The sequence below is a fragment of the Hyperoodon ampullatus genome (genome assembly GCF_949752795.1).
Source record: "Hyperoodon ampullatus genome assembly, chromosome: 1".
Classification (NCBI taxonomy): Eukaryota; Metazoa; Chordata; class Mammalia; order Artiodactyla; family Ziphiidae; genus Hyperoodon; species Hyperoodon ampullatus.
In genome coordinates this window covers 151,478,820-151,501,680 of record NC_136914.1, presented here as the reverse complement: position 1 = coordinate 151,501,680, position 22,861 = coordinate 151,478,820, and the positions used below count along the sequence as shown (strand labels likewise).

General features: G+C 36.3%; 1 protein-coding gene across 21 annotated transcripts in view; it reads right to left on the bottom strand.

The window, feature by feature from the left end:
• The window catches only part of CAMK2D (calcium/calmodulin dependent protein kinase II delta), a gene marked incomplete at both ends in the record, with an annotated part of 262,163 nt that overhangs the window by 55,549 nt on the left and 183,753 nt on the right, over positions 1 to 22,861 (bottom strand). For 13 of the 21 annotated variants that reach the window (XM_079716681.1, XM_079716667.1, XM_079716683.1 and 10 more), the window contains 2 exons: positions 6,206 to 6,289; positions 12,464 to 12,566. In XM_079716681.1, the coding sequence (XP_079572807.1) occupies positions 6,206 to 6,289; positions 12,464 to 12,566 (187 nt within the window). Of the gene's footprint in view, positions 1 to 6,175; positions 6,290 to 12,463; positions 12,567 to 22,197; positions 22,271 to 22,861 lie in introns of all 21 variants that reach the window. The other 8 variants (XM_079716684.1, XM_079716686.1, XM_079716673.1 and 5 more) reach the window with 2 other exon arrangements.

Here is a 22,861-nt window from a genome sequence, read left to right as displayed (position 1 = left end):
TAATAAAATGGTAAAACAATATTCTAAACCCCGAGCAGAGATTCAGAAATGTAACAAAAAGCAGAAGAATCCATTATGATGTTCCTGACAGTGGGCAGTGGGGGGTTATTTGCCCCAAATATGTAATATTAGAATATCTAAAACATTGCTGTGGTTAGCTGCATGATCCCAAGGCATTCTAGGCAATTAAAAGATGCTACTATCTCTAAAGAAAATGCAAGCTGGTGGCAAATATATGCTTTAAATGGGGCATGGCTTGTCACAAAGGGATTTGGCTGCCTGTAAAAAAAAAAAAAAAAAACGTAAAAAGAAGAGGTAAGAAATCAAAAAATACCTAGAAACAAATGAGAATGACCCAAAACCTATGGGATGCAGCAAAAGCAGTTCTAAGAGGGAAGTTTATAGCAATATAATCCTACCTCAAGAAACAAGAAACACCTCAAATAAACAACCCAAACTTGCACCTAAAGGAATTAGGGAAAGAAGAACAAAAAAACCCCAAAGTTAGCAGAAGGAAAGAAATGATAAAGATCAGATCAGAAATAAAGGAGAAAGAAATGAAGGAAACAATAGCAATGATCAACAAAACTAAAAGCTCCTTCTTTGAGAAGATAAACAAAATTGATAAACCATTAGCCAGACTCATTAAGAAAAAAAGGGAGAAGACTCAAATTGATAGAATTAGAAGTGAAAAAGGAGAAGTAACAACTGACACTGCAGAAATACAAAAGATCATGAGAGATTACTATAAGCAACTATAGGTCAATTAAATGGACAACCTGGAAGAAATGTACAATTTCTTAGAAAAGCACAAATATCCAAGAATGAACCAGGAAGAAACAGAAAATATAAACAGACCAATCACAAGCACTGAAATTGAGACTGTGATTTAAAAATCTTCCAACAAAGAAAAGCACAGGACCAGATGGCTTCACAGACGAACTCTATCAAACATTCAGAGAAGAGGTAACACCTCTTCTCAAACTCTTCCAAAATATAGCAGGAGAAGGAACACTCCCCAACTCATTCTACAAGGCCACCATCACCCTGATACCAAAACCAGACAAAGATGTCACAAAGAAAGAAAACTACAGGCCAATATCACTGATGAACATAGATGCAAAAATCCTCAACAAAATACTATCAAACAGAATCCAACAGCACATTAAAAGGATCATACAACATGGTCAAGCTGGGTTTATTCCAGGCATGCAAGGATTCTTCAATATACGCAAATCTATCAATGTGATACACCATATTAACAAATTGAAGGATAAAGACCATATGATAATCTCAATAGATGCAGAAAAAGCTTTTGACAAAATTTAACACCCAATTATGATAAAAACTCTCCAGAAAGTAGGCATAGAGGGAACTTACCTCAACATAATAAAGGTCATATATGACAAACCCACAGCCAACATCTTTCTCTATGGTGAAAAACTGAAACCATTTCCTCTAAAATCAGGAAGAAGACAAGAATGCCCACTCTCACCACTATTATTCAACATAGTTTTGGAAGTTTTAGTCACAGCAATCAGAGAAGAAAAAGAAATAAAATGAATCCAAATCAGAATAGAAGAAGAAAAGCTGTCACTGCTTGCAGATGACATGATATTATACATAGAGAATCCTAAAGATGCCACCAGAAAACTACTAGAGCTAATCAATGAATTTGGTAAAGTAGCAGAATACAAAATTAATGCACAGAAATCTCTTGCATTCCTATACACTAATGATGAAAAATCTGAAAGAGAAATTAAGGAAAGACTCCCATTTATCACTGCAACAAAAAGAATAAAATACCTAGGAATAAACCTACGTAAGGAGAAAAAAGACCTGTATGCAGAAAACTATAAGACACTGATGGGAGAAATTAAAGATGATACAAACAGATGGAGAGATATAACATGTTGTTCTTGCATTGGAAGAATCAACATTGTGAAAATGACTATACTACCCAAAGCAATCTACAGATTAAATGCAATCCATATCAAAGTACCAATGGCATTTTTCACAGAGATAGAATGAAAAATTTCACAATTTGTATGGAAACACAAAAGACACTGAATAGCCAAAGCAATCTTGAGAAAGAAAAACGGAGCTGAAGGAATCAGGCTCCCTGACTTCACACTATACACAAAGCTACAGTAATCAAGACAGTATGGTACTGGAAGAAAAACAGAAATACAGATCAATGGAACAGGATAGAAATCCCAGAGATAAACCCATGCACATATGGTCACCGTATCTTTGATAAAGGAGGCAAGAATATACAATGAAGAGGACAGCCTCTTCAATAAGTGATGCTGGGAAAACTGGACAGCTACATGTAAAAGAATGAAATTAGAACACTTCTTAACACCATACACAAAAATAAACTCAAAATGGATAAAAGACCTAAATGTAAGGCCAGACACTATAAAACTCTTAGAGGAAAACATAGGCAGAACACTGTATGACATAAATCACAGCAAGATCCTTTTTGACTCACCTCCTAGAGAAATGGAAATAAAAACAAAAATAAACAAATGGGATCTAAGGAAACTTAAAATCTTCTGCACAGCAAAGGAAACCATAAACAAGATGAAAAGACAACCCTTACAATGGGAGAAAATATTTGCAAACAAAGCAACAGACAAATGATTAACCTCCAAAAATACAAGAAGCTCATGCAGCTCAATATCAAAAAAACAAACAACACAATCCAAAAATGTGCAGAAGGCCTAAATAGACATTTCTCCAAAGAAGATATACAGATTGCCAACAAACACATGAAAGGATGCTCAACATCATTAATCATTAAAGAAATGCAAATCAAAACTACAACGAGATATCACTTCACACCGGTCAGAATGGCCATCATCAAAAAGTCTACAAACAGTAAATGCTGGAGAGGGTGTGGAGAAAAGGGAACCCTCTTGCACTGTTGGTGGGAATATAAATTGATACAGCCATGATGGAGAACAGTATGGAGGTTCCTTAAAAAACTAAAAACAGAACTACCATATGACCCAGCAATCCCATCACTGTGCATATACCCGGAGAAATCTATAATTCAAAAAGACACATGCACCCCAATGTTCATTGCAACACTATTTACAATAGCCAGGACATGGAGGCAACCTAAGTGTCCTTCGACAGATGAATGGATAAAGAAGATGTGGCACATATATACAATGGAATATTACTCAGTCATAAAAAGAAACAAAGTTGAGTTTGTAGTGAGGTGGATGGACCTAGAGTCTGTCATACAGACTGAAGTAAGTCAGAAAGAGAAAAACAAATACCATCTGCTAACACATATATATGGAATCTAAAAAAAAAACATAAACAAAACATGGTTCTGATGAACCTACGGACAGAACAGGAATAAAGATGCAGACATAGAGAATGGACTTGAGAACACGTGGAGGGGGAAGGGTAAGCTGTGACGAAGTGAGAGAGTGGCATGGACATATATACACTACCAAATGCAAAATAGATAGCTAGTGGGAAGCAGCCACATGGCACAGGAAGATCAGCTCGGTGCTTTTTGACCACCTAGAGGGGTGGGATAGGGAGGGTGGGTGGGAAATGCAAGAGGGAGGGGACATGGGGATATATGTCTACGTATAGCTGATTCACTTTGTTATACAGCAGAAACTAACACAACATAGTAAAACAATTATACTCTAATAAAGATGTTAAAAAAAAAAAGGAAAGGTAAGGATAGGATTGAGGAAAATGGAAGGTGGCTCTGCTTATGGCAAAACGGGTTGAAATCTGTGAGATGCCTTGTGGCTCTAAGTTTCTAGAGGAATTCATGAGGTGTGTGTGTGTGTGTGTGTGTGTGTGTACACACACACACGGGAGCACTTATGTTTGTATGCATACATGCAGTATCTAATATTTATTTACATTTTCAAGAATGTGATATAGCTCAGACAACAAGGGGGGAAACAACTCTTCATCTATCTTTTTTCCCTCTTCCAGCCAAGTAAGTTAGAGCTTCAACCCTAGAAGTTACCTCACATTTCACAGAAGTGAAATTCCATTATGACAAGATATCCCATTATTTTAAAAGGTTAGCTATACAAATTGTATTGTGGAAATGCAATCACACAGAAAATCCAAAAACAAGTGTACCTAAATTTACCAAAGTAATATTAAAATTGAGCACAGTGTGTTTAGTGAGTCTAAACCCTGATGATATGTCATAGTTGTTAAAAATGCAGCTGCCCACACTGAGCTCAGAGCCACTAATGCAGAGGGCCCATGTAGGGGCTGGGTAGTTCTATGTATGTATGTAAGCTTCAGCACTGATTCTGCTCCACAACCAGGAAAGAATTTATAGTACAAAATATCAGGGGTTTTTTTTGTTTTCTTTTTAAATGATCTGATATTCTTCAAGGTCAGTAACATTGATACATTGTAAAAAGTGTTTTCAAACGCAAGAACCAAATAAATGATTTATTTAAGTTATTTAAATGAATGAGATATGATTTAGGAGCTGTGAAGGTGGTCCATAATAACATCTTCTGCAACGTAAAAGGCGTGCAAGAAAAAAATTTAAAAGTGAACAAGGAAAGCAGAGAGAGAATTTAGTATTCAGGTGAGGGCATCATAATATTCAGCTGATGATCAGAACTACAATGCTGAATCATCTATTTAAATGTGTTCAGTCCCTCTCTTATAAGGCTACAGATCAGTTATCTAGAAACTTCATTTATAAAGAAACACTTTCTAATACTAATAGTAATAATAACTCACACTTATTTATTTTAAAAAATCCTCTCAGAAGTTCTAGAAGGCAAGTGCTACTATTGTCTCCGTTTTTATAAGTGGAAGCTAGGGTACTGAGACTTGCCCTGGTTCTGACCCATCTACATCACAGCCTCTCTCCAGTGCCTTGTCCAAGGGCCGCACTCTAGCTGCACCCAACCCCCCACCCCCTAACACATCCTCCATAAGACCTGTCTGCATCTGCCTGTCTCTCAGGGTACTCCGCTCCTCTGAAAATTCATCAGCAGAAACGGATCTGTATTGGGGCTGATTTATTGCAAGGGAAATATTTGAGTTATCTGCCATTAATCTTTACATCTGAACAATAACATTTTGTGGCAATGCTCTAACACAAAGGATTTTAGAGTTCCTGCTTAGGAAATATTCTCAGGGAGGCAGGAGGAAGACAGAGCTTGGGGCACACCTAAGACCCTACCCTTTAATTAGGCTACAATTCCAACTTTTTAGAATAATAATACCTGTTTCCATTTTAAATTGCTTTACAAACTCTAAAACGTCTTCATTTAATGCACACCCTATTTGACCCTCATATAATTCTATGAGGGTAAAATATTTCTGTTTTATAGGTAAAGAAGCCAACTCAGAGATATTAAGGAGATGGGGTTAGCAGGTGCAAAGCAAAGACTTGAACCCAGGCATTGTGACTCCAAACATTGTGCTCTTCTCACATCTGCCTTCCTAGGCATGGAAGTAACTCTAAGAGACCAAGATGCACACAGTTTGAGATCAAGCACCAAGATGTTGTGCTAATGATGTAATGTCAGGAACCTAGAGGGTTAGCTCCTGCCAATAACTCCAGCAGAAGAATTTTCAGAACACCCTGAAGTATCCCTTTTACTTCAGTCTCTCACCTATTTGAAGTATATGTTGACATGCAGAAATTCTGTTGTAAAAAATGTGGTGGAAATCCTCCCCATTCTATACCTTTGAGTGTGCATAGGCTACTTTCTGATTAGAGCTGTTGTTAAAGGCCTAACTCGGAGCTCAGTCCCCAGGGAATAGTCAATTACATTCCAAGATCCACTCTTTCCCTCTTAATCCCTGTTGAGCATCTTGTGGTACAGACATGACATCTGTGCTAAGGGCTTCCTGGTGGAGGTGACAGGATGGGAGTATAAACCCCACGACCTCTGAGGGGGATTCTCTATGGCCCTGATCTCAAAGTGCCTCCCAGACCATGAGCTTTAACATCACCTGGGAACTTGTTAAAATGCAAATGTTCCCGCCCCAGGCCTCCTTAATCAGAAACAGCAATCTGATTTTAACCGGCTCTCCACGTGACTGTGTTGTAGACTAAAGTTGGAGAATGATAACTCTAAACTGATTGCTAGAGAGAATCAACTTCAAATTTAACAGATAACTATTTTTAATTATAGCAATACTGGTGTACTGCAAAATCGGCATGAAAATGATTCCTTACCACACGCCCACATATCCACTGGCTTTCCATAAGGATCTTTGCGTAAAACTTCTGGAGAAAGATATCCAGGTGTGCCAGCAAAACCTAGGGAAAACAGATATTAATGAGTTAAAACCAACTTGACAAAACCAATATGAAATGGCAAACTAAGGAAGAAACTTCTTTGGGCTTCTTTATCTGTTGATCTGTTTGTCAAGATAAAACAAGGCTCTCAGGGAACTAAAATAATGTTGGACGAGTTTCTCTCCATAGCAGTATCAACATTAACCTACCCTGCTTTGTAGCTTATTAGAAAAAACACATCTTTCTGCAGATATGAAAGCCAATCTATTGTGCTGCACAGTGTGTGTACTTCGGGCCATTTGGTCAGCAGTTCTGATTCTTGTTTATGTGTGAGTTAAAACTAAACCTGTGAAAAGAATCAGAACATCCTCCCCTACACCTGGAAAGAAATTAGGAGAAAATTGAAGATAGGGTTACAACCTTGCCAAAGATGATACTTCTCATGGTACCTACATAACTTTATTATGAGAGGTATTCACCTATAAAAGAGAAGGACCCAAAACATGGATCTGGGGAACAAACTTAAAGCAAATTTTCAGTAAATATTTTTGGAAGTGAGGTGGTCTGTACAGGGTGGGGGATGGCACTGAGAGTAACTGAAGAACTCATTAGGAGAAGGAATGAGTCCAAAATACATCAAAGAGCTCACTCTGTACTAATAAATAATCAGTGTGTGCTTATAACTGGCAACTAAAGAGAAGACTCAGGAATATTCAGACGAATCACTGTTGAACAAGTATCAGCTAGACTTAACTTAAGGGATGCGGTATGAGAAACTAGATGGCCAAAGAAAGTTTCCTATCGTATAAATCAATATGTCCAATAAGGTACACTTAAATGACAATTTATAGCTAGAATTTAGAGTAAAATATTTCTTATTTGGTAAAAAATACCAAAAATAACTATTCCTATTTGGAAGTTTTCTTTAAAGGCACACGAAAACTCAAAACTGTTCTTTAAAATGATAGGTAATTGGGAATTCCTCTGACTACAAATCTCTGGTGAATCACCTTATCTATTTACTGTGATGCAAAGTGTCCAAGAAAGGAGCTTTTCCCCCATCTCCATGACAAATTTGTACTTAAAAACAAGCATATGTATAACAGCCAGTTACTTCTTTGAACAAAATTACATTAGAAAATGAGGCAAAGGATTTTGGATATAACTTTTTCCCCCATTTTCATTACTTTCCCTTTCCTTGTTTGGTTTAGAGGAGGGTGGGGTAGACAATGAGAAGGGACTTCAAGAAAAGACCTGTAGGTTGTAGTTTAAGCTCTTCACGGACCACAGTGGATCCATCTCTACCTCAAACTTTACTTGATAGAAACATTTGCTCAGTAGTTGTGAAGTAGAAAGAACTACTGAGCAACAGTGGTGGTTCCCCTGAGTGAAGTTCAAGGAGTCCCTGAAGGAGAGACACGGAATCCGCTCTTCTAAGGTAGGGTAGGCACAATAGTTTTCAAGAGCTACCCAGTGCTTCTCACTGCCATATAACTGCTCTCTCATTCCAACCATCCCTCTCTGACTCCTCCCAAACTAAGACACACAGGGAACCCAATGGGACACCAATGCCAAAGACCAGATTAAAGACTGAGGTCCCAGCTGGCACTTTAAGTTCCTTTCCCATCTGGTTCTCCCCTTCATTCACCCAACATGACTTCTTTCTACTTCTGAGCACTTAGCCTAAAAATCTCTTTAAGGTCTCTTCAAGATAAACTTCTCATGCTCACCCTTGATGATACTTTTTCTGTTCCTTGGACCTTCAATTTTTTTTTCTACCTTTACTCTAACAGAAGCTGGCTCTAAATTATTTCCATGTTAGAGATCTCTTTAGGTAACTACAGTTCTCAGTGGTTCTTTCTTACTCTGAATTTTGACTACCCTTTGATATGCAATCTGTACCCTCCTATCTAGAGTTGGTAAACTTTAATATACGTCTTAAATAACTCAGTAGAATACCTGGCCTGGAGCAGGAAATGTTAATGATATTGCATCTAGGTAGAAAAGATAGGGAAATAAATCACTATGTAAGAAATGCAACAACAATCTTAAGTGTAAATTATTACAAGCCTCTTCTGGAGACTACAAATGCTAAGGGTACAACTATCATTTGAGCAGTCAGTGGGGTCCTCACTCCTAAGAATAGTGAAGCCTACATCTAAATGCATGAACATTAAAACAGTGCACTTAAGCTACAATGTGTTCTCATGAATACAGAAATACTGAGGGTAAGATAAATTAGGTGTTCTTCAGCAGCAGATTAAACTCCTAAGAATCTAGTTTATGATGATATATGCTATCAACAGGAGATTTAATGAGAGCTTGCCTTCTTTACAGACAGCATACGTTTCTCACTGTGAAAAACCAGAAGGAATATCAGAACAGACCAAACAAAGAGAAAGCAGAATTACTTACCGTTGGAAATGTACCCATTGCAACATACTGCCATTAAAAAAAACCTTAACTTAAAAAAAAAAGAGACATAATAGCAACCAAGCAAAATAATTCTTCCATGAAGTAAGATCATGGTAGTTATCCTTTTTTCGTAGCAGCAACAAAAAACCAGAAATGTATTGAAAAGAGCATTCCCAGTCCCACAGGAGAAACAGGCTGTTCTCTTTGGTAAATTTCTAGCCTTCCTAACAAGTAGGTTATAGGGTGTTACTTCTAGCCTTTTTGGCTAGTATTCAAATAGATCAGGGCTAGAAAGACAGAAGAAGTAACATGGGAAAAACAAACACTGGAACTAGAAACTGAGAAAAAATAATCAAACACAATAGACAGCTTCTATAATGGCTTGTATAGTTTTATTTTTCTTATTTGTAATAGACCTCTCACATTTATTGAAATAAAATTATGTAAAAGCCTGAAACTCTGGCATTATACATAATGAAGAAAGAGTTCTGCTCTTTTCTTATTAAAATAAAAAGGTTCCCCACTCAACACTTATATTTTAAAAGATAAAATTAATCAAACACATGAAACTATGGCAGATGATACTGAATAAATATCAAAACAAGTCGTTCATATTAAAATATGCCTTTATTCCTAAAACCTAAAATATATCACACAATACCCCCAAAAGAAATGTAGTACTTCATATGCCCAGTTTTTCTTCACTTAGGTAACCATGAGGATTCACTTGAACTTGTAGAATAAACTATTCTTTTAAAAAAAAGCTTAAAAAAAGCTAAAGAAAAAAATAAAAAAGAAACAAGTATTCTCTTAAGCTTAAAAACTATGTGTTTCTATACTTTTGAAATGCTGAATTTTCTTAGAACTTATGCACCTCTTAAAAGTCATTACCCTAATAGCTACCTTAGCAAGAACTTAACTGATATCACCATACTAAAGAGAAAATGGGAATTTTACTCCCCATCTGTTGTTGTTTCTCTAGGACCAGCTTGCTATGAAAAATGAATTATCACAATTTGAAAATTTGTATACTTTTATATGGATGCTATTGCTTTCACTAGTCTGATATTTAGTCATTCACTCAACAACTTTCACTGTGTAGGCCAAGTACTGTGACACGTGTTTCATTCCAAGATGGTTTTGAAAACTTACTGACAGCTTTCATAGCCCAGGCATTTTCCAATGCCCTACTTCACTTAGTCTCATAACAGCCCCATAAAGGAGTGTTTATTATCTTCATCTACAAAGAGGACACTGACCTCACAGAGTTAAAGTGACTTGCCCAATGGCATGTAGCTATTAAGAATCAGAGCCAGGATATCAACTGAAGTATTTTCATTCAAAAAGCAGAAACTTTTCACTACATACAGTCCTTCAAACAGCTTTTGATCTAGCAGAAGAGATAAAACATAGAGCCCCAAGCAAGAGAGATTTCAGGAGCTCAACTCCAATACTCTTGTAAGCATCATCCAAGTTGTCGATGTTAAATTGGAGCCTTGGTTCTGGTAATAAGGCTTCTGGCTTATTCCTGATATCCAATCATCATCTTGTACACAGTTCTGACAATTACATCCCTGAGCCTAAGTCCCTCTTTTGGTATCTCAGGAAGAAGGGTCCTGCTTTGCTCTAGAAAGGACTAGAGTCCTGTCTTTGAACCCAATTTCTAGGACTCTGATTTCTTCTAAACAGATTCCCTTTAGAGTTCAGGGTTCCTGTCCTTTCTGCATGTTACCTGTAACTTGCTTTTTCCTATATACTCCTTAGTTCAAGCTGTCTTCATGAATAATTTGAACTACTGCATTAGCCTAACTGGTTCTTTGCCTTCAGGCTATCCTTAAAGCCATCCTCCACGTTGCTACCAAAATCAACATTACTTAACATAAACCCAATTAGGTCCTTCTCTACTTAAAATTTTTCACCAGATCCCTGAAACTTCTAAGATAAATGCCAAATCCTTCAAAAGGACATAAAATTCTTTCCTAATTCATCAACTACCACTCATCTCAGTATACTTTATACTTTAGCTATAACAAACTTATTGTTATTCCTGAAATAGAAAAAAATTGTTTTATGCCTCTGAGATTTTGCAAGTGCTGATCTGTCTGTCTGGAATGCCTTTATCTCCTTGCATACCAGTGAATAAAACTCCCATTCAGCCACTAGGAAGGCAGAAGCCTTACCCAAATCACTGAAACTTTCCCCAGAGGCAGAATTTCATAATTCTTCTCTTGTTCTCCAGAGCACCTCATGCATTCTTCTGATACAGGTGCCCTGACATTGCATGCTAAATACTTATTGATATAGAAATATGAGCATCTCAAGGGGCAGGATCTCTTAATTTATGTATCTCCAGTGATCTGCTCTGCCCATTTCTGTGATAGCCCCACTACTTCCTGTTGGACCCTAACTCCTGTTATTCTATATTCTTTATCTGTGTCAACCATACTCTTTCCTATGATAAAAAGATGTTTCTGAATCTCACATTTACAGAACTAATTCTAGGTCCTACCTTCTTTCAGTTTGCAGCTAAAAGGTACAAGCTTATTTATATGTCAAAATATGACACACCAAATGCCAAATTTGGAGGTATTAAACTCACCTGGTAGGTAAGGAGAGCCTTAATGTAAAAGGCAGTATTAAAGCTGAGAAGTATCACAGACAAGGATAATGGTCAGGTACTACTGAAACAGGACAGGCAGCAGAAAATGAGGTCCTGAATTAGGCTGCCTTCAGAGAAGACAGGCAAGGGTGCCTCACCAGCCACTCCCATTAACTAGCTGGGGTAGATCAGAGAGACATGGTGAATCCTGGGAGCTCTGTGTACATTTTAGTACATGTGTATGTTTAGGGATACAGAGAAGTATTTGCACAGAAAACAAAAGAAGTAAAGCACTTATTGAGCTCTCTTTGTATTTGTTGTTGTTGCTTAGAGGAAGAGCAATTCAAAGTGAAGGGCATTTAAAAAATTTAATCTCCATACATTGAAAGTCAGAAAAGAAGTAAGACTGAGGCTCTCAGAGGTTATATTTTAGGACACTATGTGAAAAATGGGTTAACACTGGGAAATGGCAGAAAGAGAAGCATAAAATCAGTGGCTGAAATCATTTATTTCGGCTGAATATCAAAACAATCCATACGCCTAGTTAGAAATACTATAATTTAAATTTGTTTAGAGTTAATCTCTTCCTTAATTGCAAGGAAATGGAAATTTCATCACATAGAAGTTTTGAAATTATCAAAATTGTAGAGAGGAAACTGGCGCTTTGAAGAAATAGAAGATGAGACGAAACACACACACATATACAGATATATAATATCATATATTATATAAATCTCTATCTATATATATACTTTATAATATTTTTAAAACTTAAATTTGCTAATCACAAAATATGTAAAATATTCTGCAAGTATTTCCTGAGTACCTACTATTTACATAGGTGTTTTTAGCATCAAGTGAGGCTGTATGTGAACAATCAATGTTCTCTCAAATACTCTTTGACTACTGCAATCCTCCTATTAATTCTTAGAACAGAATCCATTTTTTTTCATCCATCCTTTAAGAAAAACGTCTATGTGTTATTGCTCTTCTATTCCCTTAAGTTATTTTTAGATTATATATCCTTTAATGTCAGTAAAATCAGGTACATATAAAGGTCCAATATCTTAAAATTAGTCAAGTTGTCAGAATGAACATTTCCATTCTATTTTGGTTAGGAAGTGGGATGTGACTGGAGCCAGACTAGTACAAGCAGCATGAGGTAGAGAGGTCCTACTCACCAAACCACGCCTGCTGGTCTCCTTGAACTTCTATGGCTAAGCCAAAGTCTGCCAGTTTCACAGCTGCTCCCTTGGATTTGCTAGCTAAAAGCAAATTCTCAGGCTTTATTTAGAAAGAAAAAAGAGAGATTGAAGTGAGAACCTATTTTAAGTGACTATTCAAAACTAACATTTTATAAGGTTAGGAAAAAAAAAAGGCATGCACTGTCCTCTCTCCCGGAGACTGTCATTCCTAAATCCCAGGGAAAATATGGTTAGAAAATGATAACAAATGACCATGTGTGCAGGCTTCAGACAGATGCCTAAGTGTACTGGAGAGATACTGGGCTGAAGAGAGAATACACTTGGGGAGCAATCAAATGAATGGGAGCACCTGTCTTGACCTGCTCACATGCTTCCAAGGGCTGCTTGAGGTCCAGACTTGGCCACGGACATTGGCTTAGAAGCCTAACAGAGCACAGACATTTTCAGCAGAAGGAAACTTGGCAAAATGATAACAAGAGTTGGGCCAATCTACAGACATTTGGCAAATGAAACCGTGCAAATTAAATCCTAGTTGACTTCAAGAGTTTGGACCCGAATGCAGTGATTTTGATGCCTCAATGTTTCCAAACAATTTTCTGAACAAATTTTGGAGTTTTATTCTGAATTATGTATTAAAATTGCTGTCTTTAAGAATCTGTTTATTCTTAAAGGCAGAAAGAGTCTACTACTATTTGCCAAATGTTATAGTTGGATTTTTTTCTTCATAAGCCAGTTTTTAAAAACATAATTTATATGTCTTCAAAGTGTGATTCAAACTATTACTTATATATTTATTTTCACATCTCAGAATACTATAAGAAAGACACATTTTTATTTTCTTGGGTATTTATCATTACTCAAGGACTGATAACTCAGTCTTGGAATAAGGCTGTGCCTACACCACTGTTTCCCAACCAGGGCATCGAGACACATTGGTACTTGGAAAATAAGCACCATGGCAAAGTCTTGAATTTCCATGGACTGCCTTTGTGGGTTTTAAGAAATGAAGGGAAAAGATGGTCAGGAAAAGGAGGCTGATTAATACGTACAGTAAATCTATCATCCTTAGCTATGTGGATGAACGTATGTCTGGATTGGTATGTATATTTGGGAGAGTGGTTCATCTTCTTACCTGGGATAAGACCCATAAAATTTAGAGGTGTGTCTCAGACTGAAAAAAGTTGGGAAACAATGGACTCTGCAAGTGTCAAAACGACTGTCTGAAAAATCTAAAAATTCAGTCAGTCAAATTGGTTTTGTTTATATGTTGACAAACAACTAATTTCAATTTTTTTTCATGAAATTGGCTACTTTTTTTCCTTACTGAATTAGTCAGTTCTGTTGGTTGTTTTGACCTTGGGTAAACACAGCCTAAACCAATATTTAATTTATTAATTAAGCCAGCCATGCAAATTAGCAAAGACTCATAACCAGAACTCAGAAGAAATCAGGTTAAGTCTACAAGAACTAGAGTGTAGGCAAGTAAGTTTTAACCAAGTACCAGACTTCTTTGGGCTATTGCTGCTCACTGCCATCAGATTCATCACTGTTATGACAATTGGTAACTGTAAGGAAAACTTTGTAATTTTTTAGGGCTGATAGGGTTTTTACCTCAACACTAAATACATGATAATTTAATTTCGATGTTGGGATGATGAGGTCTCAAGTATATGAAAGATCTTCATACTAAAATAACTTTAACTAAAATCTAACATTTGACATTATTTGGAACTCTTGTTCATCTATCAATATACTATAGTATCTAACCATGCTATATCATCAATATTTGACATTTTATTTTCACAACTAAAGTTTGTGGTCCACTACACTCATGTACCTTTTACTTTAATTAAGAAGTGATTTCCAGCTATTAATTTATGGAATAAATAACTTGGAAAAAACCACATTAAACTGTAAGTGATAGTTTATTTCTCTGTAACCTTCATATTCAAAAGCATTGAGATGTCAGAGAGCTCTGCTAATACACATCTGTCCTAATTTGTCAAGCACAGACTCATTCAGGGAAAGAGTTCCAATCACTTTAGAAATCACAATCATTTTAGGTCTTTCAGATCTCAAGTGAGCAAATGCCAGTGTCATCAGTGAATAAACAATTTAATGTACTTTCGTTCCTATCAATAAATCAAAAAGTTCTGGGCAGTGCTGTGTGCATTATGCCCTTAAACACCAGGTATCTGCCAATTCAGAAGAAAGGGAACACCTTAGAGTTTTATCATACATGGCCGCTTGAATTTCTGGGGCAAATATTCATACCTAGAGATGACCTAGAAGACCTCTCTGTAGGGCCTTGTGAGTCATCCAGGAAATAATAAATCCATCTGGATCAGTGTTTCACCTTATACCCGTGAAGACTGTTCAGCTGCAGTTATGCACAGGAAAAGGCATGTCTATTTCAAGGTTACTGTATAGATTTAAAAATAAATAGCACTGAAATAACTTCATGTTTAAGCATATCTTTTAGGCAAACCTAAAATATAGAATTATGGAGTGCAAACTTAAAAATTAGGATGATTATTGGCTTTATTAAAGGATTATTTGCTTTATAAAGAAACATTAAAAATATCACACACATTTGATTTATATACAACTCTTTGGAATATATTTGTTTGAATAATCTTGTTACCATGTTCTGCAAAGATATGGAAGGCTTAATCACCAAGAAGTTCTAAAGCAGCATTTAAACCAGGGCACCACACAGTTCTTCTGATTTTCTTTAACTACTACCATTCATATAGCCTCCAACTTAAAAACATACTGCATTGGCAAGTAGGTTAGTTCAGATTATGAATGTCCACAGAAATTAAGATAATATGTGGTTATATTCCACAAAAGCTGAAACAGTAGAATCTCTCACCTAATCAGTGGCTACTTCTTTAGAAAGGATGACCTTTACATTCTTCACTGCTAATATTCTATTATTTTGATTTTCTAAAACAAATGAGAAAGGTGAGATCAGAAACTCAGGCCTTCCAACACAACTATGGTTGAACATGGGGCAGAGCACTGTGAGAGAAGTGGGCAGCACAATAATCTAGAAAGAGGGTGAAGGCCTGGATTTATTTCCTGGTCCTGACTGTTATTAACTATGTGGATTTGGACAATTTAGACTCTTGAAGCTAATTAACTAATTCTTCATCTCACAAATAAACATTACAGATATATATTTTATCTCAAAACAGTATATATAAAATTATAAAATCCCACTGGATTTAATCACAGGGGCTCGTAAGGGACATTATATGCGTTAGTGATTAGCTATTATACTGCAGTGCAGCTGGCCATTTCAATGTGCATAACATTGAATATCTGTAATGAATGCTCATGACTTGAGAAATGTCTGTATTTCTAAATTAAGTGCAATCTATTATGTTAATATTTACACATTGAGATTATCTCTAAATTCTTATAATGCATCATTGTTTAGGTTGGTTTTTAAATAGATTCTACTGACATTCTCACACACAGGTTCCCTCCCCGCCCCATTGCTTCCTAATGATGCAGGATTTTCCACGACATCTGGTCTTAGTGTCAACAACCATTTATAGCATATCAGCTGTAATGAGCAGCAACTGTTTGCAAGTTTTGTTTTGTACTTCCATATGGGTACAATGGCAACTACTTCCATTGTGATTTGGGATTTTCTTGAAACTGTCCAAGTATCTTAAAGTACTGAGGCAAGTTGCTGGAATCACTTTCAGAACTGGAAGAGACTTGGGAGATAAAATAATTCAAACCCCTCAGTTTGAGGTATAGAGGTTCAAAACGATGAAGCAAGGACTTGAGGCCAGATTTCCTGATCCCTTCCTTTTAAAAGACGTGATACTGAGGAAGCTCCTCTGATGGTATAAAAATCATTCATTTTCAAAAGGTAGTCTATTCAGCAGATATTTTTAGAAGAATTTAAAGTAGTCAAAAATATTTATTACCCATAATCAAATAAAACAGGGGAAACTTATGAAAAAGACATAATTTTGATTTTGCTTCTCAAAAATCTCATAAACACATCATGAGGATTTCTAAATTAGCATGATCTTTATTAAGGAACTGATTCAGCAAAGGCAATGATCATCTTTAACATTAGTCACATTAACATCTTCCACATTAGTGATATCACAGATTTATCTGTGCACATATATGATATCTATCTAACCAATGAAACTCAAACATTCGGAAATTATAAGGGTAGTGAAATCATGTGCTTTACTTTTTTAAAAAAGCAAAACATTTTTAATGAATATTATAAAACAGCAAGTTATTAGTTTTATTATTCTATATTATTTGATGCTTACATTCCCTTGGATATTAGCTTTTAAGAAGTAAAATTGTCTTTTAAAATTTCTTTCTTCTATTGGAAAGTCTCAATATGTCAACATGAAGTTAATCAGTCAGTGCTTTGGTGCGTTTTCAGTCACTTCTCCTTTGCCAAAGAAGGTGTGAACAAAGCTCCTAGAAATCAACTAAATGAAATTTTGCATGAATTGAAAAGCCTGAATATCAGGCTCGCTCATGCACACAGTGGAGGTCCTTTTGTGCACATGGTACAAGTGACTTTTGATTTTATTTTCACATGGCATGGATACCTGAATTTATGTACTTAGCATGGGGAATTTCTAGCTGATACGTGCACTGTGAGTTTGTGATGAGGAAGTACTGTTTCTATCATCGTGCATATATGAGCAAGTTCGTAAGAATCACTCAGTATTCCATTCCTGTTTCTTGATTTGCCCCTGCATTATCAGCACACACTATCAAGTAGCTTGAAAGAACCCCAGTGGGACTTCCCCAATTAGCTGTTTCTCCACAGCCTGACATACACCAAGTACTCCATAAAGAAATACTAGAATGACTAAATGAATTATGGAATTTGTCACATGTATATAGTTTGTTTCTAATATAGCTAGTCATACATTATGTACAAGTGATGTGTTCTTTAAACATTTTTTTAAAAGGTGGTTCTGAAAAAAGTGGAATAATTGTGATTTTATAATTATGCTAAATGTAGAATTCACTATTTGATATATCTGCTACCCATGGTGACAAGGATTTACTGAATGCTTGTCAGATTCCCAGAAAATGAATTCCTTTCTTTTCTAGTCATACATTCGATTTTATTGACATTTCTATGAAAGTGTTAAAAATCCCCCCAAATCTCCAGAATCACTATCTTCATTTAAATATCTATATCTATTCAACTATCCATCTATCTACCTACCTATCACTCTCATATCCATCTACCCGTCTAATGATTTTTCCATTAAATATTGTTCTTCAGGAGGTAGGCTTTAAGAAAGACAGTATTTTTCACTGAGGCAATTCACTGGTGCTGATTTGTTGCTAAAACATTCAGTTGTATGTATGAAACCTCCTATCCAGATAGCTGTTCATGAAGTAGTTTAGTAACCATTTCTGATACACTCCGAACTGAAATCTTACTACTTTGTGTGAAATATGGTTAGTTGAAAAAGCACAGCTATGTAACTGTCTCCTTTGACTTACTTCCTTCTATCAACTGATTCACAGAAATTGTATTCTCCCGGTTCTTAAATGAGACAACACATCTGACTTGATATGCCTTTATTTCCCGTGACATCGAGAGTTGTCACTTGTTACTGCAGCCTCTTTTCGACCTAATATATTTTTGGATGCAGTGCTTGTCTGATGTACTTCCTTCTTTCTGGGACGCACAGCACAGATACATTCTCCACATATATTTAAGTGATCTTTAATTCACCAGCCTGTACATTCCATACATACAAGGTCTGTTTTTGTTTTGCTTTGTAATATATGCCCACAGCCCAGACAGGGCCTTGGTAGGTGCTCAAGAAATGTTTGATTAATGTTTGTTCTTCTCTTTTGATACCTGAATTTTTAATCAGCAGAGTTCACAAATATCCAACACCACTCTTCATAAACAATCTATTTTTAAGCACTCCAAAGTGATTGTCTTGATGTGGCCTAAATTAAATGTGGCAAATCCATTTTGTTCTTCTCGATGCCTCATTTTCCAAAGGCTGTGGACAATGCCACCTTACTGATTTTCTAAATAGGACACTTTTGCTTTTTATACCAGTCTTTTGTCAAATTATGCTACCTTCCTACTCTACATTAAATCTTAAATATGCCTTATTCTCTTATTCCTAACGATACGAATTTTGTATAGCTATGAAAATCCATAGGTGGGGATTATTTTAATCCCTTGACTCACTAAATTTAGACCCATCTTCCCAAATAATTCTTAATATTGTTAGCAAGATTATTTTACCATCATTGTTTTGAACTATTCTTTGATCTCTATAATAGTTCTCAATTCATTTATCTAACTGAATTGAGAAGTGGTAGTGATTAAGCTTGCAGACCCTGGAACCCAACTGCTTGGGCACAAATCCTATCTTAATAGCTGAGTGACCTTGAATAAGTTCTTTTACTCATGGTTGTTAAATCTCCCCTTAGGTAACATGGGGATGGTCATAGTGCCTTCCTCATGAAGTTGTTCTGAAGATTAACATGATGATACAGTACAGGGTATATAGTAACTGCTTGATAAATGGCAGCTATGGCCATTTTTATTATTAAGGTTCTGCTTTGATTCAAATCCTCTCAAAGACTAGAGTCATATCCCTGAACTATAGTCCTATAAATATGTTAGCACTGCTATATCTCCCTAATACTGCTTGAATCTACATCAATTGGCCTGACACTGAATGCACCTTAGACAAAGGTTGTGGTCCATGTATCCAATGTATACTGCCTGGTGCTGACTGACATGCTTCTGTTATGCCAACATCCCACCACCCTGAACTTTCTCCTGTTGTTGTTTCTGTTGTGCCTGCTGTGCCTTAGCCTTGTCTCTAGGTCTCGGTAAGTTTCCATCTGGTGGATTCTACTGTCTAATAAGCCCCCAAGTGTGGCAGTTATTCAAATATTCAAACCGAGATCTGTATGCTATCACTGTATCAAAGAGGATATGTTTATCCTCTATTTTATTCACCATTAATTAACATACACAATAATCTGTTTTATTCAGTGCTGTCCTTTATATTATAAATGTGCTTTTGGTTGAACTTTATTCATTCCTAAATTAAAGGACTATGCTGCAAGTATTAACTAGGTATAAGGTCTCACATTAGGTACTGTAAAGGAACACAATATGTTAAATAGCTATTATCCTAGGAAGGATTTATAAACAAACTGTACAGTACTCCTATGCTCACAGGTGTCTGTGATAATGATGAAAAATGTAATACTTCCTGTGTTTTTATCTCACTGATACGGACAAATTAAACTGCATGCCTGTAGTGTACATGAATTAACATATGAATCATGATAGGGAAACAAAAATATATGGCCCAATAGTAGCAAGGGCAATATTTTGACTAAAGCCTGATAATGGGTTTCAGCAATTGATCTTTTTCATTTTAATATATCGGTAAATATGCTATTGCAAGTTGTATACTTATCAGACTATGCATGGTGGATATAAAAGACACAGATCAAAGCCAGTGACTGAGCACACTTAAGGTGTGCATAAGTTGTCTCTCACGCACAAGTTTGGGCCTCTCTTAGTGTATTTATGTCATGGCCTACTGAAACAAGCATGAGAACTAGACTCAACTGAAGTTTATCCAAGTCAGCAATTTGACAGAAGCTAAGACAATTATAGAAATTATAACAAGCTCTATCAGAAGTTCATCTCTATCCTCTCCTAAAATCAGAGTAAGAATGGAAAGCAAAAACACTTTTCTCCCTGGCAAGAAATCTGATGGGTGACGCAGCAGGCTATTTCTTTTAGTAGTAGCCTCTCTGGAAATCACCTGCCTGAGTTTTTAATTAGTGACTTTAGCTCATATGTCAGAAAATATATTTTTCTTCCCCACCCACATCCTAGGCTCACTGCCATCTCTGATTAAAGTTACAGTCTTTGGGGACTTCCCTGGTGAGCTAAAGAAAGCCCATGTGCAGCAACGAAGACCCAATGCAGCCATAAATAAATAAATAAAAAGGAAGAAGGAAGGAAGGAAGGAAGGGAGGGAGGGAGGGAGGGAAGGAGGAAGAGAGGGAGGGAGGGAGGGAGTTCCGGTCTTTGAAGAGCTCTGCTGAGTTTGGACACTTACAAAAGTGCAATATCATGACCTCACAAAATATATTTTGAAAGTCATGGAATAGAATTCACATTTTTCATCCTTGGCTTTTAGAGTATACTTATAATTACATAAATGTAGTAAAATGTTTCAAATGATAACTTTATTAAATAGCAAAAATAATGTGTATGTCTACATACATTCACTTAAAAAGGAAAAGTAGCACTGTGAGTACTACGAAGTAACAAAAAGGGGCACTGTCTTTACATGGCTAGTAAGGAATTTTTGAGGTGATTGCCAAATATATGGATTTTCAAAGGAACATATTATTTTTCCTTTATCCTGATGGGTAAATTTGGTATTAGCAGATGGACAGAGTCCTATCTTCGTTCTCCAAAAGAACAAGCCATTAACCTATTTTTCCTTTATATATGCAAAGCTCTCAGACTCAAACTGAAAATCAAAGGAAGATTCTAGAAACTAAGGCAATGTTTTGCTTAAAAATCACATCTTCAAGTAACTCACTGTGGATCGTTAGAGATATATTCTTGTAGAACATACTAAATGAATGGAAACTACAGATTTACAATTTACTATAACTAGAGAAGTCTAGAGAAACCAGCCTAGGTCCTCCCACTGAACCCATTACAATTCAAGACATTCTAAATTATCCTTTGCCACCTTTGTACTAAAGCCTGGAAAAGGCTGAGATTTCAGATGAAAAACCACAACTATACAGTGCTCACATTTGCTATTTCCCCCACCCAGGGGTTTCTCTCCATTTAAATTTCTAGGCCTTCACTATTTCTCTGAAATTTCATAAGTAAAACGAGAATTCTGAGAGAAGAGGTCAGAAAATTAATAAAAGGATAGTCTTCTCTGAAATATTTAATTTCTAAATGATCTAAATAATTTTCAACCTCAATGGTTATCAGAAGCTGAGTCAAGTCTTAAAAGTATTAGTATCAAATATACTATTTGATAATAAAATTTGTTTTACCTTTTTTCCATCTGTTTTAAAAGGCAATAATATCTTGGCCCCTAGGAATATAAATAAATAAAAACCCAGGGAGCCTCAATGTCCTCAGAATTCCTGGGACTAATGTTAAGGGAAAGAGACTTCAGCACCCAGAATGGGATTCTTTAGCACCAATCACTTGGGCCAAAAATCTACCTAATACATTTATCTCTATTTACTTTATAATTCTGATAACCACTTACATATTAGGTAAATATAATATGACTATAAAATCACGTTTGGTCAACAAACATACTATTATGTCCACAGAACAAGTTTAGAAAGAAAGAGATCATCAGTCCTACTCAAAATCACATTAAATGCTGCATCCATTCTTAGGAAGAAGGAAATATAACCTATTTATTGTTAATGTTAGGCAATGGTTTCTCTCTGGATGAAATGGGATTTATGTAAGTCTCAGTGTGCATTAGAGAAGAGATGACTGTGGCGAGGGAAAGTGTCTTCGTAATGTGTCGGAATGAGTCCACACAACTTTACTGCTTATATTTTTGCCTTTACAGGTATAACTGCAGCTGAACAGTCATTAGGAATTGTGTGGTGGTTTGTCTTCTCCAAGGGCATTCATTACTCACCTTCAGGTCCCGATGGACTACGCCCATCTGATGGCAGTGTAGCACAGCCTCCAGGATCTGCTGAATGCAATGACTGCATGCAAACACCAGGGGGCGTGTGTTAGTTCCAAGCTTACACTCACTGTCTGTATAGCCTCAGAGAGACTGGGTTAAAGTGCAAAACTAGCAGACAACTGGGGTTGTATTTAAACATCTTCAGTAATGTAAACATGCTCAAGTAGAGTGACTACTACCTCAGAACAATCAGGATCTTGCCAGATGTGAGCCAAAATGTGGGTCCACTTGTTCTAGAAAAATCTATCTTAAAAATATTTAATTCAGGAGCTCATTTCCTGGTTATAAATCCTCACAGGAAATGAACTGGAACACAACTATTATTTTTATAGCTTTTGTGCTCCACCTCCACCCCACACAAAAAAAGCTGTTTCTCTCTTCTCTCCCATTTTTCTAGTATCATTCCAAAGCTGTCACATTAGCAGTCAAGGCACCATTAAGGTTAAATTAGGATACGTAATGAATTTTTGATAAATCATTAACTTCGCATGCTTTAATTTAGCTGGCAATTATTATCTCTTGCCTGAGGGTTCATCAGACTCAAATGGAGCAATGCGTAACCAGTTGTTCTGCTACAGCAACCCATGGTCTCAGAACAGAAGTGGTGTTT